Source organism: Columba livia, chromosome 2 (assembly GCF_036013475.1).
Source record: "Columba livia isolate bColLiv1 breed racing homer chromosome 2, bColLiv1.pat.W.v2, whole genome shotgun sequence".
NCBI lineage: Eukaryota > Metazoa > Chordata > Aves > Columbiformes > Columbidae > Columba > Columba livia.
The window spans coordinates 13,285,810-13,301,384 of NC_088603.1; the positions used below are offsets into that span (position 1 = coordinate 13,285,810).

Sequence of the window (15,575 nt, forward strand, 5' to 3'; positions counted from 1 at the left end):
CAACTTGCTCTAATTTTGAAGGAACTATGCAAATAATGTCTTAGTGTCAAGTCTTTAGGAGTATACATTAGTATACAAGACAATATGTATATATGTTAGTCACATATTAAAGTAAGTTGGAGAGTATACAAAATACTGACGAGATCTGTTGAATGCTAGAAGTTACAGACATAGGTAGTTTTCTATGTGTTTCTTTACTTTTGCTTGATCATCTCAGATGTAAATTCATTAGTCAAGTCTCACTAAGCAAAAACTTTTATGTTTTCTCCCTAGAATCTGTACTAGAATCCTAGAAAGCTTAATTCGAGTAACTTGTACTTTTTCTGAGTCCAGGTTATCTTTATCTTATCACGTTAGTGGGAGGCTTCAAGGATGATATAGTATTCATAGAATATATAAGGCTTTTTAAACCAGTGTAGGCTTAGTACATTTCCAAGTTACTGCATATTGGAAAAAACCTACATATACTCTGGATCGTGCCAAACTAAATGTCTCGAGTTTATAATGTCAGTTTTTCTGTCTTCTAAACTCCCTTCTGTTTCTAGTTCCACCTGATTTGTTATTGACAACCCTAAAATTATGCGCAGTCTTGCAAAAACTGCATACGGAAGGTTAACTAATTGTTCCTCAGCATGATTATACATATGTACACATAATCTAAAAATGGAGAAATAAACATTGTCATGTTTATTTTTGTTTAGTAGGAGTTTTTTGTTTTGTTTTGTTTAACCCAGCATTTTTTTTTCCTTTGGGATTTAAATAAATGTCAAAACGTTGGATGGTAACACCAGTTTTATTCTGGTGTCTACATTGGTTAGGTTTTTCCAGGTTTGAACTTCGCTGTATTTTTTTGTTTGTTTGATTTTTAAATCAGTGTTCACAATATTGTGTAATGGAAAAGAATCTGTACATGCCACTATCTTTCTGCTGATATTTATGCTGAGACCTGTTAAAGCCAGGCATAAAATCCTTCAGCTGCTCACTGGATAGTTTTCCTTCCTTCAACTAAGTGTAGGTCTCTCCATATTACAGCAGGCATTGGTTTCTGAAAACCATTTGAGTTAAGGTATTAAGGATTTCTTAAATGCATCACTGAAAATTGTATTTTTCTACTAAATTTCTTTAACCTATTTATTGTGTAACTGCCTCCAAAAAAAAAAAAGAATAAATATTATGCAACCTGATTTCTTCTTTGTTTATGAAAAATTTTTGGTTGTTGCTCTGTATTGTGTTTTGCTTACCACCTGCCATGGGGGAAGAAGTGTACAAAGTGTTGCAAAGGTAGATTTTTTTTCTTTCCGAGATCCTGACCTCAACTGAGATTGTGTTTTTAGAAAGCATGTTTTATAATCTTTTTGAAGTTCTTCCATCTTTGTAGTTTTTAAAAGATAACAATATTTATTCCCAATAAAGGAGAAACACGTTGCCATTCCAGTTTATAAGATGTGTAATCTGTGTGAAGTATTACTTTATCTTGAAGTTGTCTTTGGAACTGATCTTTTAGGAAGAGAGTGTTGTTTTTGTTTTTGTTTTTTTTGGTTTGGTTTGTTTTTTTTTTTCCCTAATGTGATACCTGCTTGAATGTCATTTCATTTAAATTGAGTATTTTTATATTAAATGTTTTTAATTACTTAAAGTTGCATTAAAATAAGCAAGGTGAGTATTACTGCAGGGGGAATGTAACAGAATTTTTCAAATCAGACTTCTGAAATATTTTTTCTCTTTCAGGGTTACCAGGGAATGGTTGATGGAGGTGATAATATTGTAGAAGTTTCATGGGAAAGTGTTTCAAGTATCCTGCAAGTGGTAAGTGTTAGGGCGGGGGTGGGACCCAAACTCTCTCTTTTTAAACAGTGAACCAAAATTCTACATTTCAGAAAACAACTGTAATTATGAATTGGAATTCTGTGATGACTGAGTGACCAGCACATACCACTTTTGTCAGATCCTGACTGCTATAGTGTGGATGTTTGACACTTCCTAAAGATCTCTGTGTGGTCTTGTATTTGGTGAACAGAAATCATCTTGCAAATCTTTGTTCTAGATTTTCAATATGCATGTCGTTACCCTCTGACAGCCATACTGACAAGCCTATATTTAATAAAAAAGACATCATAGGGCCAAAATATCAGACAACTGTGTTTTGTAAGGCAAGTATTTTCTTACAAAATCCTGTTGGCTTCTTGTGTAAGTGGATTTAGAATTATGATAATGGGTATAATTACAGTACAGTTCTCTAGAGCTCAGCTAATACCAGTGAACTTTGTCTGTATGTTTACATTACAATGATGTTCTGCAGGGTGGCCATTTGGATCTCCTTACACTTTTCCTCAGCATGGTAATGTTGTCACCTCTTACAGAGCAGATGCTATGTTTGGCAAAGAGGCCTTACTGCTTGCCAGACTTTCTGAAAACTACCTCCAGGTGGATTTCTTTGGAGCTTTCTGTAAAGCTGATATAATATAAAGCAGTTAGCACAGTGAAAAATAGGTGATTTTTTTTTTTTTTTAACAAACAAATATCCTGGAATACTTTGAGATGTTTTGTCTATGTTGGTGTTTTGGTTTTGGTGTGTTTTTTTTTTTTGTTTGTTTGTTGATGTTTTGTTTTTTTTTAATCCCCTGCCTATCTTGTAGAATCTGTACTCATAGAATAGCTCAAGTTGGAAGGGACCCATAAAGATCCTCAAGTCCAACTCTCTGCTTCTCGCAGGGCTACCTAAAACTAAGCCATATGACTAAGAGCATCATCAAGGCTCATCAATTTAGAGAAAATTGAAATGTCCTGGCCAAGCCACATAAGAGCATAGGCAGGAGCAAGATGTAGGCATCCTATATGTGTCTATAGCATACGTACTATAAGAAAAACACCTTTCTGAACTTGATTGCTAGGAATTCAACACACTGATAGTGAAGCTGAAGATGCATCTTAAAGAATGTGTTGTTTTGATTAAAGATTTTTCAGCTGAACCTATATTCTTGTTAAATCAGTAGAAGTTGTAGTACATAATTTCAAATAAAGTCTGTTTTCCATTTACCACTGTGTTTTATAAGTATGAAAATACCTATTTTAGATATGTTTTCTAGTCCTGATTATTATTTTTAGAACATCTCTATGTGTATACTTCTACTTTTTAATTATGGAGAAAGCTGAACTGCCTCTATTCAATTTTTTTTCTTCCACTGACAGCTGTTGTTTATTACAATGTAGATAGTAAAATAGTGCCTGGGACTGACTTGAGAGCTGAAGGGGCAAATCATATCAATACAGCCTCTGTAGGTTTGAATATCAAATATGGATTGGCATGACTGATTTATCATAAGTTAAAGTGAAGGAAATGTTTGTGCAAAAGTGAGGTAATAGTCTCCAGATTTGTTTGCAGGAGAAAAAAAAGTTTTTGCAGTCTCAATTAATTTTAGTTTTTACTATGACAATGAATAAGGCAAAATTTAGACTTTTCTTGATTGATAGAACAACATAAGCATGTAACTTGTTTTCAGCGAGATGCCCAGCAGATTTCAGTGATGAGATACTTCAGCTTTTTTTGAAATTAATTACTTCCATTTTTGGAGGAAGCTCTTTGAATTATACTAGTAAAAACATCAGATAAGTTAATAAAACAGAAAATTTAACTTATCTATAAGGCATTAAATGTGAATGCAGTTCTGGCCATAATTCTGTGGCATGGCAGTGAAGGCTAATGTTGAGCTTCAGGGATATATCTTTTTTGTTATTGTTTATCTATATAATTTTATTGGAGGGAAAAGTGCTGTGCTTTGAAGCAAATTCATCTAAATTCTTAACCACTTAGTGCTGTGTCACTTTTACTATTGCTATCGCATGTAGGTAACAATTAGATAGTTAATTAGAACACTACTGAAATTAATCCCAAATGATTTAACATTTTGCTTCAAGAGTAGTTCTTTATCAGTCATTTTTGAGTGTTTTTTCCCTTTTCTCTGATGTGTCTATCTGCTCTAGAGACCACAATTTCCTGCAGGTTTGATGATTCTTTGTTTTTCATTATTTTTTACTCATTGTAAAATTAGAGATTGAGGTTATGCTACAAAATAACCATTCATCATTAATCGCTCTTAAAAAAATCCATTAAAATACTATATTATAAATTAGAACTGATATACTTCCTTTTTCTAGGGTGGTACAGTTATTGGAAGTGCACGCTGCAAATCCTTTCGTACCCGGGAGGGCCGCCTGCAGGCAGCCTACAACTTGGTTCAGAGAGGAATCACTAATCTTTGTGTGATTGGCGGAGATGGAAGTTTAACTGGGGCCAATCTTTTCCGTGAAGAATGGAGTGGACTTCTAGAAGAACTGGCACAAAAAGGTAAGTTTGTATTTAGATCGTCTAGACTTCTAGTCCGATCTCCAGGCAATTTATGTACCCTAACTATACATATACAAACTATATCCATAGGATATTTCTTAGGTCAAAAATTAAATGCATTCATTCTAGGAAATTACATGGTTTTTCATAAATAAGAAGTTTTTAGTTTCTGTACCTCCTCTCTTCTATACCTTAAAGGATCAAAATGCCAAATAAGTTACTAGGCAACCCTCTGTGTGACTTTTTTCCCCCATTATGAATCGTTTTCAGGGCCTGAACTTTGAACTTCTGCTTGAAAAACCTTTTGCCCTCAAATCCAAAGTGACATGGTAATTCTTTTCCTACAACAAGCTACGTACTCAGTTGCTATTAAATTCTGATGCTTTTCTGCCTATATGTCACTATTTGTTTAAGATCAGAACATGAAGTGACTGTTGCTGTAATTGCATCCAGCCCAGTAGCTGTCTTTGATTAGCATCCAAGAGGATGTAAGGGAAAAAGTAAAATAGTAGAACAAGACTAAAAAATGCTGTGTTGATGCTATATATTGTTCATAATATAGAAATACTCTTGTAGATTCCATCCATTTCTGTCTTCAGGACTTCCTGGACCAGATGTTGTTAGCAGTCCTTAATCAATTTCTTTATGTTTCATGAATGTATATGGTGTCCTCGAAAGCATACAGATTTTTGCTGAAAGCATTGTGTAGCAAGGAGTTATAGAGCATCACTGGATGATTAAGTTTGTGGAGGATCTTCTGTTTATTTTGATCCTGCTGGCTTTTAGTTTCATTTAATGTCCTATAATTTTTTGTGTTAGAACAAACAGTGAATGATCAATCCTGCTTCCTCTCTGCATGCCACTTGAGATTTTACAGCTGGCTTATTTTCCCCTCATCATCTCTTCTAGATGGAAGAGTCCTAGTTTGCCTAGTTGTTCCCTATATGTAAGTTTTATATCTTTGATCATCTTTGTTGCCCTTCTCTGAACCTTTTCCAGTTCTACCATGTCCTTTTTGAGGTGGGGAGGACCACAACTGCACCCAGTATTCAAGATGAGGGCAAACCATGGATCTACACAGTAGTATAATGATCTTTGTTTTGTTCTCTATTCTTTTTCTAATATTTTCTAATATTTTGGGTTTTTTGACTGCTATTGAGCATTGGAGCTGATTTATTAATTAAAACAGCATTATTATATTGTTATGCTGAAAACGGCATTGTTTTGTTTGTGATGTTAGGGTACATTTTTCATGTGTATTAGTTTATCTACAGTGATCCCATCTGATGCTTTACTGTTCATTGTGTCTTGCTAGCCTTCTTCATTTCTTCTCAGACACCCCACACCTTTAGAACCCAAATAATACAGTTTGATCAGTAAACTTTTGCACCTTACTGCTCGGTCCCTTTTCTAGGTTATTGCTGAGTGTGTTGAACAGCGCAGATCCCTCTAGAACTCCATTGGTTACCTTTCTCAGATACAAGAACTTGCATTTACTACTGCCCTCTTTTTTCATATTTTTTACCCTCTGTTTCACATTATGTATTCTATGCAAAAGCCTTCTTTCTTATGCTGTGGCTACTTAGTTTCCTCAAAACCCTTTGAGGACAGACTGTGTCAGTGGCTTTTTAGAAATCTAAGTAGAATACAGCTACCAGATATTCCTTATTCATGTGATGATTAAGTCACCTTTGGAACTCTAGAAAAGGTTTGTAATGCATGGTATACATTCATAGAAAACATTTTGACTCTTCTTCAGAATTCTGTATTTATCTTTATGGACATGAGTTATATTTTTAATTATGGTTTCTACTATTTTGTCTAGTACAGACATTAAACACACTGAGATATAAGTTCTTAAATCCCGTATTAAAAAATTGCCGTTATATTTAGTACCATACCATGCAGAGATACTCAGGTAGTTTTAGGCACTTAAGCAACTAAGGTGTTTCATCCTTGAGATCCTTCAGAACTCTTGGATGATTCAGCATTTTCACTGATGTCTTGGGAGACACAGGCTAAGATTTAGAATAGGGGCTTTTCTGTTCTATTTGCTTATTAATAATGAAATCAGAGCCTTTCAGTGTTGCAGAAGAGAAGTCTTCAAAAGTTGAATGCTGGTTTTTGATTGTTTATGTATGCTCTTAATCACATCCAGTTTGCATCCTTTTGCTGCTTTGTTGCACATCATAACACCGAGACTACAATTTGACTGCTATTGTTTAAGTCCAAACTGTGAACTTTAAGGTTGGTTACAAAACTTGATAATCTGTTGACACTTTGAAATGAACTGAAAAGCTCTTTTTTCCTTCCTTATTTTAAGGAGTTCTATGCAGGATTCTTTTGTTTGGTTGTTTGATTGGCTTTTGTTTGTAGTTTTGACTAACCTTGTTACCTAAAATATCTAAACATAATCTAATGTTTGGACATGTTTAATTTACAAAATAAAGCACCCAAGCATTATGTCTAAAAAATACATTACATATGTATTTTGTTCGTTCTATTTTTAAATAATAACCTATAACTTGTTCTCTGGATACTTCTTTACAGAAAAGATTGATGAAGAGGCTGTTAAGAAATATGCTTATCTTAACATTGTGGGAATGGTTGGATCCATAGACAATGACTTCTGTGGCACTGATATGACCATAGGTACTGACTCAGCCTTGCACAGAATCATTGAAGTTGTAGATGCCATCATGACCACTGCTCAAAGGTAAATTGTGCATATGATAAAAAACTATAACAAATATACAGTTGTTCATACTTCAAATTTTAAGTCTCCTATTACCGTACAATAGTGGAGGATATAAGTTAATTTTAAACAGAAGTTACCTAACTTCTAACTTCTAACTGGTATTTTTTTATATTTGTAGAGTGGGAATAAAAACTTTTTGGCTGCAAGTGTCTTGGTTTCTTTTTTTCTTGGTAATGGTTTTTCCATCATTCCTGTCATGGCAGCACTTCAAGCATCTGATTGTAGAGGCTGCATCAGCTTTGGGGCCAGGCTTTGGTTTTTGAGTATGCTTTTACTTTTTCCCAGACATACTCTTCTACAGAAGATCTGGATATATCTTTATTAGTACACAGTAGCATCTGTTTGTATATAAGCTTTCTCTAGGTAAAGTTTAAGAAATTAAATGATTTGTCTTTTTTGTTAATACAACTATATAATTACAGTTCTTTAGCTATGAATCTGTATCGCTTCAGTTTGTAGTAAATGTTCACCTCTCCTAATTTTCCTTACATGTTATAGAAGTAGTAGTAAAAATAAATTATGTGTTGGAAGATAGGCTGTATTAAACCATGTATTTAAAATTACCTATGTTTTGCTAATGAATTCTGTGTTTAGTAAGCATGGTAGGCACAGACTATTTCCTGATATGAGGAAATGTAAGAATTTGGACTGCATTTTTGAGTTGCAGTACTACAGTTAATTTGTTTTCTTACTTTTACAGCCATCAGAGGACATTTGTTCTGGAGGTTATGGGGAGACACTGTGGGTATGTATTGTCTTCAGCAGTTTGTGTTTCATACAGATATGAAAGATCAAGAAATCTGAACCATAGATGTCTAATCATTTGTTATGTTTATTAGGTATCTAGCTCTTGTTAGTGCCTTAGCCTGCGGCGCAGATTGGGTCTTTATTCCTGAATACCCACCAGAAGAAGGATGGGAAGATTCAATGTGTGTTAAGCTTTCAGAGGTAATCTATTACCATGTTTGGGATTTCCTTACATCTTTGCAGATCTTGGTTTGAAAACAGTGATTTAAAATGTGATCATGCCTTTCAGCAAATCTTTGCTTTTGGTGTCACAGATAGTGCTATTTGATCTTAAACAGTTCTTTTCCTTCATTCTGCAATTGTTTTGAAGAATTGTAAGACCTACTCTAGGGATTACATAAAACTATTCCTATACAAACAGTGCATGTACCTTTCCTCATTAATTTCATATCAGACAGTTCATAAATGAAAAGACCCATATAAAGATAAAATGTGTGAGAACACTGAAGAGCTCAAGTGTAAGAGATATTTCCTCAAATCCTAGCAACTTAATGTGTAGCGATTGATTATAAAATGGCTCTGTAAATTTCTTTCAGTTTTTTTAGTACATGGATATATTTTTATTTTTGTTATAGAATCGTGCACGAAAGAAAAGACTGAACATTATTATTGTAGCTGAAGGAGCTATTGATTGCCACAACAAACCTATAACATCAGAGAAGGTTAAGGATGTAAGTGTCAACATCCTTTTGATGCATTTTCGGTTTTCTTCTTGAGATGGGGCTTGTTACTAACAGTAACATTTCTGTAAAGTAAATCTGTTCCTGTAAAATAGCTTATCACACAGTTTGCTGGTTGTATTTTGTATTTATGCTTTATTATCTGAATCCATAGTCCACTTAAGGGGGTATTATTTCAGTGGCTGTTAATTAGAACCTTTTCTCCGTATAAAATAAGACAACGGTCCAAAACACCTACTTCATGGGTGCCTTAATTGATAGAGGGTCTTAAGCCAGCTCTAATCAGTAATTATAATCATATTTACTTCATATTTCTTGTAAAATTTTAATAATGGTCTGTCTCAGTTACTGTGAAATAATATTGTATAATTTGGACAAAGTCTTGTTAATTTTCTCTAAATGATTGCTTTGCCAAGAATTTCATTGGTGTCTAAGATTAAGACAAACTTCTGAGCTGAAATTATTCGACTTTTCTTGGAAAGGGTCTCTTAAGAAAATAAGTTGAAAGATTATCATTGGCAGGAAGGAGCTGTGACACTTTGACTTTACCTGGGGTTTATCTGTCCTGTGACTATGGAGTTTTCTTTGCCCTAGCTGTCAGTTTGAGAGTAATCTTTGACTCTTAATTCGGAATTGCAGTTTACAAAGTAAAATTTAGCACCAAGTGGTGTTAAGGGTACGTACAACAGATAGATGTTATATCTTTATGGAAGAAACATTACTAGCATGCTACAAATTTCAGCCAATTAAAACATTCAAAAACTATAAATACAAGGGATATAAAAGTTTGTAAATAATTTCTACAATTTTTTTCTGCTTTATGGTATCCATTCTTTATTCCTAACCTTACATGCTCACTGAAGATGTATTAATAAAACATATCGTTCTGTGACTTTAGATTTGATATGTAACAGAGGAAATTAAAAGAAAGCCTGACCGAAAGAAATAGTTTTATTATTATGATTTTTACTGCAAGTTTTAGAAGCTTTGTGAATTAAGGTTAAAAGTCATCTTCACTGAAGTTTTACTCAGAGTCTCTTGAAGTGTGTAACATTTCACACAGATGAAACATGGTGTGAATAAAACACTGTAACTGAGCTTCTTTCAAGTATTCTAATTATAATCTGTAGACCTGTTTTTATAAGGCTGAGGACTGTGTATGATGAAGCTATTATAACTGCAGTTAAAGCATTGCAATATAAGCCACTGTTTTGCTGTTAAAAAATGAAATGTTCCTTTTGATTAGGAACTTGGAGTTTAGTTCTACGTTAAGAATAAGCTAAAGGCTGGCTTAACTTTTGTAGTAGTTTCATTCTGTTGATGTGCTCATGTATAGTATATGTAGAATTTTGTTATTCCAATAGTATGTAAACCAGAGTAATTCTAATACCTATGTTTACAAAATAATGATTATAATAAACCCACTATATTTTGAAATTCTGTGCAGCTTGTGGTTCAGCGACTTGGTTTTGACACCCGAGTAACTATCCTGGGTCATGTGCAAAGAGGTGGAACCCCTTCAGCTTTTGACAGAATTTTGGTGAGTGAACCTAAAATTATTTACGCACGACACCACATAGTGTAACTACATTTTGATTATCTATTTGGGGGTGGGGAAGTTCATCACCTGATTACCTTGACAAATCCAATTACTGTCTCAAATTAACTGTCTGAATAGCTAAAATTCAGAATAGTGAAGCACTTTGTGTAAAGTCATCTATAGTAGGATTAAAAAGCAAAGGTCCAGGGTCAATCTTCCGTACTTAAGGCTGTTAAACAGCCTGCGATATTTTCACCTACCAAGGAATAATTGGTTTCAGCTTGATTTATGGATTATGGCAATTCCTGTGACTGAAAGCCTTATATTTTTAAGTGCTTGCTTGATCACTCAGATATTATCTATTTTCAGGCAAGTCGTATGGGTGTGGAAGCTGTGCTTGCCCTTTTAGAAGCTACTCCAGCTACCCCAGCCTGTGTCGTGTCCCTGTCTGGAAACCAGGCTGTCCGTCTGCCTTTGATGGAGTGTGTGCAGATGGTGAGTTTCTGGCAAAAAGCCAATTTATAGTTATTCATTAACTACAACAGACCGCTGTGTACAATAATTGTCTGTTGTCATTAAAACACCCATGGGAATGTGTGCAGCAGTTTCTCACATTTGGGAATAATGAACTTCATGTGTGTTCTCTACATGTTATTACTTATTTGTGAACTACAACAAACAAGAAATATATATTAAATTTGTTTTTAAATTTATCTTCAGATCTTTTCTTTTTATTGCTGCTACAAATTATTTAGATGCTTGCATCCATTTAAACATCACACACAACAGTCTGCTTTCTGCACTAAAACTGTTCAACTTAAACTGAAAAAAATAGATACATTGATATATATATTTTTTTTCCCTAGGGAGGCTTTATGTGTCCCCTCGTACTTTGTTCTTCTCTTGTCCACTGTGATTTGTGCTATAATAAGAGGTAGCTCATAAATTAATGAAATGTCGATATTTCTGTTTTCACTTTTGAAAGCTCTTTCAGAATGATCTATTTAAATAATCAGCTTCCTGTGTTTTTTAAACACATTGGTTAATCAACTTGTTTTTTCAAGACTCAAGAAGTCCAGAAAGCCATGGATGAGGGAAGATTTCTTGAGGCTGTGAGGCTGCGTGGAAGGTATGGCCAATAACTTGTATCAATTTATTTGTATTAGATGAGCTGAATTGGTTTGCTATTCCACTGGCACTCAAAATTTTATTTTAAATAATTTTAATATCCATATGATTTTATGTATTTGAGAATAATAGAGGTGACGGAAGAAGGGTTGCTTAAATAGAATAACTGAAATTCTTATCTGCATAAAAACATGCAAAACACAGAAAACTGTCGTTCAGTACTGTGTCAGGCTAATGACCAACCCCAGGATAAGTAGTCATAAAAGAAAGAGCTGCTGTGTTTTGTGAGCTGACTGGGAGCAACTATGTTTGTTTATTCAAGATTTTGAGGCCGATCCCATGAGCTTGTTTGTGAGTAGCTGGTAGTTTTCCATGAGTAATGTTGGAGGGAGACATTCTGCACTGTTATGTGTCAACAGAGCATTTTCTTTTTCAAGTCACTTGATAATAAAATGCTTTATCACCAATCTGTAAAACTAATTTGCCAGCTATATAGTTATTTTATATTTTCTCACTATTATCTTACAGGATGGAGTATTTTCCAGTGTTCTCTCATTTTCACATTTTATTGCATTTTGCATTTGTAATAATTTTGGTCCAGATATTACATACTGTTTTTAAAAATTTCTGACAAACTCAAGTATTTCTTTTAAGTAAGTTGAAAAACTTATTATTTTATTTATCTTATTGACTTATTTAGGAGCTTTGAAAACAACCTTAACACCTACAAATTACTGTCACACAAAAAACCAGATGCTGAGCTTCCAAAGGTAAGGGTTTTTTTTTGGAGTGTGCAATGCATGTCTACTTTTGGGTAGTCTCAACAAATACTGTTTCTGGTTTTCTTCTCTCCCTCTCATCTTGCCTTAATACCCTCTTCAAACCTGTGCCATAGGATATTTTATAAAATTAGTTAAATGTTATAATGGCAGAAGGATGCTTGCACCACACAACTTTATTCTAATAATACCAATTTTTCAAGTTGGAATGGTATTTCACTTTAAAAATTTCCTGCTAGACAGTTTCTTTCTGTCTAGGATTTATGTCTGGTCCCGATGGCAGTAGTGTCTGCTCCTAATAGTTACTGTTATGTCCTCTGTTCCGTAACATGGAGAGAAGGAAAAGCAATGTAATCATGATTGTCTGAAAATCTTGGGATAAAGAAGGAAGATTCAAGATAAAAGATTTCTAGTCCTTCCTTTTGAAAGGCAAAACTGCTCAAGAACAGGAATGAGCTCAGGAATTCATGGAATGGAACAGTGGAGACAAATGCTTCACATTTACCTGATCTAATGAGTCACTGTTCATAATACAGCAGTGGACATTTAGTTCTTCTTTTCTTTGTAGTTTGTAAGTTGTGTATAAAAGGGAATGCAGATTTATTAGGAAACAGGCACTAAATGTGTGCAAACAAATTTCAGACAAGATTTTTTTGTTTATTTTCATCAATGGTTTACTGAATAATTCTGGTTTTGACCATGGTTGGTGACTATGTCACCTTGCTGGTTAATTCCTTTTTTCAGTTGTGGTTTGTGACGATTTGTTACCTTATTTGTATTATTATATTACCTTTAGGTTTTTTGGATTTTATTTTATTCCAATTAGATATTCTTCACAATATTATTAAGTATAAAAATTGCAGTGAAAATAGGAAAAGTTTGTTTGAATACCTGACATGTGTTCAGAAGTTCTGCAGATAGCAAGTAATATAATCACAACTAGACATTTTAGTTGACAAAAAAGTCATAGTAGAAGCTTTCAAGGACGCTATGACAAAATAACTCTAGTTTAAATTGGACTTTTACTTTTGCCTGAGCATAATTAAAAGTAAGTATATAGACTGAAGTTATTTCAAATAAACCTGTCAAAATAATATATTTTTTTTTTTAAATAAGGACCTAAGTTTGAACTTCAAGAGGTTAGTTATTCAACATTTACTTTGCCAGATCAGGTGTGTGTTAGTTTTTAATATACCGATGCAAATTTAGTACTGTTAGCATTGGGCTTTTATATTGCATTTTAAAATAGTTTTGCCGTATCTTTTTGTGATGGATGATGTTAAAAGGAAATGTGGGGCACTTGTAATTATTAACAACTTGGATCTGACCACAGTAACCAAATCTGTGTATTCTATAAAAGGGGTCAAATGGGAATTAAAAAGCAGATAAAATGTCCATGTCACAGGAATTGAGGAAAGGCTAAGCTGATCAGATCACTGCAGCTACTAAATGCTCTGCATAGCAGTGTAGCAGCATGCAGATATTTTGCTCCTTCTGTGTGCTTTGCATTTTTCTACAATCCTTTGATTGTGCCAGAGATAGAAAAACAAACAAACAAACAAACCAACCCCACCAAAACTACATAAGTTCTGTTTTAGGTGTCTTTTTATTTTGGTTGCAAGTGATCCAAACAACTGTTTTGGGTATTTTTTGTTTGTTTGTATTCCCATCTTCTAGGATAAAGCTATAATAACAACTTATAGTTCTTCTGCAGTACCACATTGTTACAAATTTGTCATGTTAACAGTTGAAAACTATTTAAGGTCATCCAGCTGACCTAAACCATGATGAATTTTGGTGTATAAGCTCAGGCTGTTGTCTGCTTTTTGCTTACATAGTTCGCTATCATGTAAATTCTGTTTGCTAAATTCATACAGAGTGGTTCAATTTCCCAAAGGTCAGGCATGTAAAGTTTAATTTTTTAACATATATATTTTGCTCAAAGTATTAATCTCAAAGCTATAAAAATAAAACAAAATTAATAAATTGCAGTGCCTGCTTTATTTTTTGGTAAAGGATTATATTTTTATCTGTGTATATCAACACTGATTGATGTCAGAGAAACTGTATTGATTTATACAAGCTGAGGCTTTCTTAATCAAAGACAGTGGCCTGTGATTTATCTGGAAAAAAACCCCTTCTATTTCAAGGAACACTTCATGTACAGAAGATCTTCATTTCATGCTTTGCTCTTAAAATTTAATCCAAAGATGCTTTTTTACACACAGTAGCACTCTTGCTTTGTTTACCCTTACAGTGTGCGTTTATGAGTGATTTTTCTGTTATATTTTTCTTCTTAATGCAAGTATTGAAGTTTTTTTCTCTGGGAAAGAATCCATCATCTGGATGATATTGGATTTATCAGTATAAAGTAGTAATTCTGTTGAAGAAAGTGTTTTTAATTTGAGAAATGTTGTGGTTTTAGAATTGGGTCTGTTGTAACAAGGCAGGAGGTTTTAATAGTATTTTGAAGCTAAATTGTGTTTTTTGACGCGTATGATTTTTTCCACCTGAGTTGTTCAGTCTGTAACACATCCATTTAGATGTAGTTGTTTTATCTAGAGTACAATTGATAACTAAGCCATATAAATAGGTACTAAAGGCATAGGTATGGAATATGTGTTATATATAAAAATATTTACTATTTCATGTTCTGTTTTAAATAGAACTTTCTTTCTTACATTGTCTTTGGTTTAAATTACAAATATATATTTGATATCTCAGACTTTTCCATATGAGTAGATTAGCTGCTTAATTGGGATAACTTGGGGAGCAGAATGAAGCCCAGATAATCCAAGGATAAATGGTTGGTGAACTTGCTACAACACTTGGAAACACACACAAGTCTATGGGGCCAGAGGGCATACACCCAAGGGTGATAAGGGAGCTGGCGGAGGTGATCACTGAGCCACTTACCATTGTCTACCAGCAATCTTGGCTAACTGGGAAGGTCCCAGTTGACTGGAAGCTGGCTAACATGATGCCTATCTAAAAGAAGGGCTGGAAGGAGGATCCAGGGAACTACAGAATTGTCAGCCTAACCTTTGTGCTGGGGAAGGTCATAGAGCAGATCATCTTGAGTAACATCACATGGCACATAACAAGAAAACCATATGATCAGGCCCAGTCAACATGGGTTTATGAAAGGCAGGTCCTGTTTGACCAACCTGATCTCCTTCTATGACAAGGCGACCCACCTAGTAGATGAGGGAAAGGCTGTGGATGTTGTGTATGTAGACTTCAATAAGGCCTTTGACACCGTATCCCACAGCTTTCTCCTGGAGAAGTTGGCAGCTCATGGCCTGGATGGGTGTACTCTTCAAGGGATAAAGACCTGTCTGGAGAGTCAGGCCCAAAGAGTTGTGGTGAATGGAGCCAAATCCAGTTGGTGGTCAGTCATGAGCGGTGTTCTCCAGGGCTTAGTATTGGAGCCAGTTCTGTTTAATCTCTTTATCAGTGATCTAGATGAGGGGATTGAGTGCACCCTTAGTAAGTTTGCAGATGACACCAAATTGGGTGGTAATGTTGATCTGCTGGA

The 15,575-nt window shown here is 34.4% G+C and overlaps 1 protein-coding gene across 3 annotated transcripts in view; it reads left to right on the plus strand.

Annotated features, from left to right (window-relative positions):
- The window catches only part of PFKP (phosphofructokinase, platelet), a 50,429-nt gene that overhangs the window by 14,205 nt on the left and 20,649 nt on the right, over positions 1-15,575 (plus strand). For all 3 annotated transcript variants that reach the window (XM_065050510.1, XM_065050508.1, XM_065050509.1), the window contains exons 4-13: positions 1,729-1,806; positions 4,156-4,345; positions 6,896-7,061; positions 7,804-7,848; positions 7,943-8,051; positions 8,486-8,581; positions 10,038-10,130; positions 10,500-10,625; positions 11,195-11,259; positions 11,959-12,028. In XM_065050510.1, the coding sequence (XP_064906582.1) occupies positions 1,729-1,806; positions 4,156-4,345; positions 6,896-7,061; positions 7,804-7,848; positions 7,943-8,051; positions 8,486-8,581; positions 10,038-10,130; positions 10,500-10,625; positions 11,195-11,259; positions 11,959-12,028 (1,038 nt within the window). The remainder of the gene's footprint in view (positions 1-1,728; positions 1,807-4,155; positions 4,346-6,895; positions 7,062-7,803; positions 7,849-7,942; positions 8,052-8,485; positions 8,582-10,037; positions 10,131-10,499; positions 10,626-11,194; positions 11,260-11,958; positions 12,029-15,575) is intronic.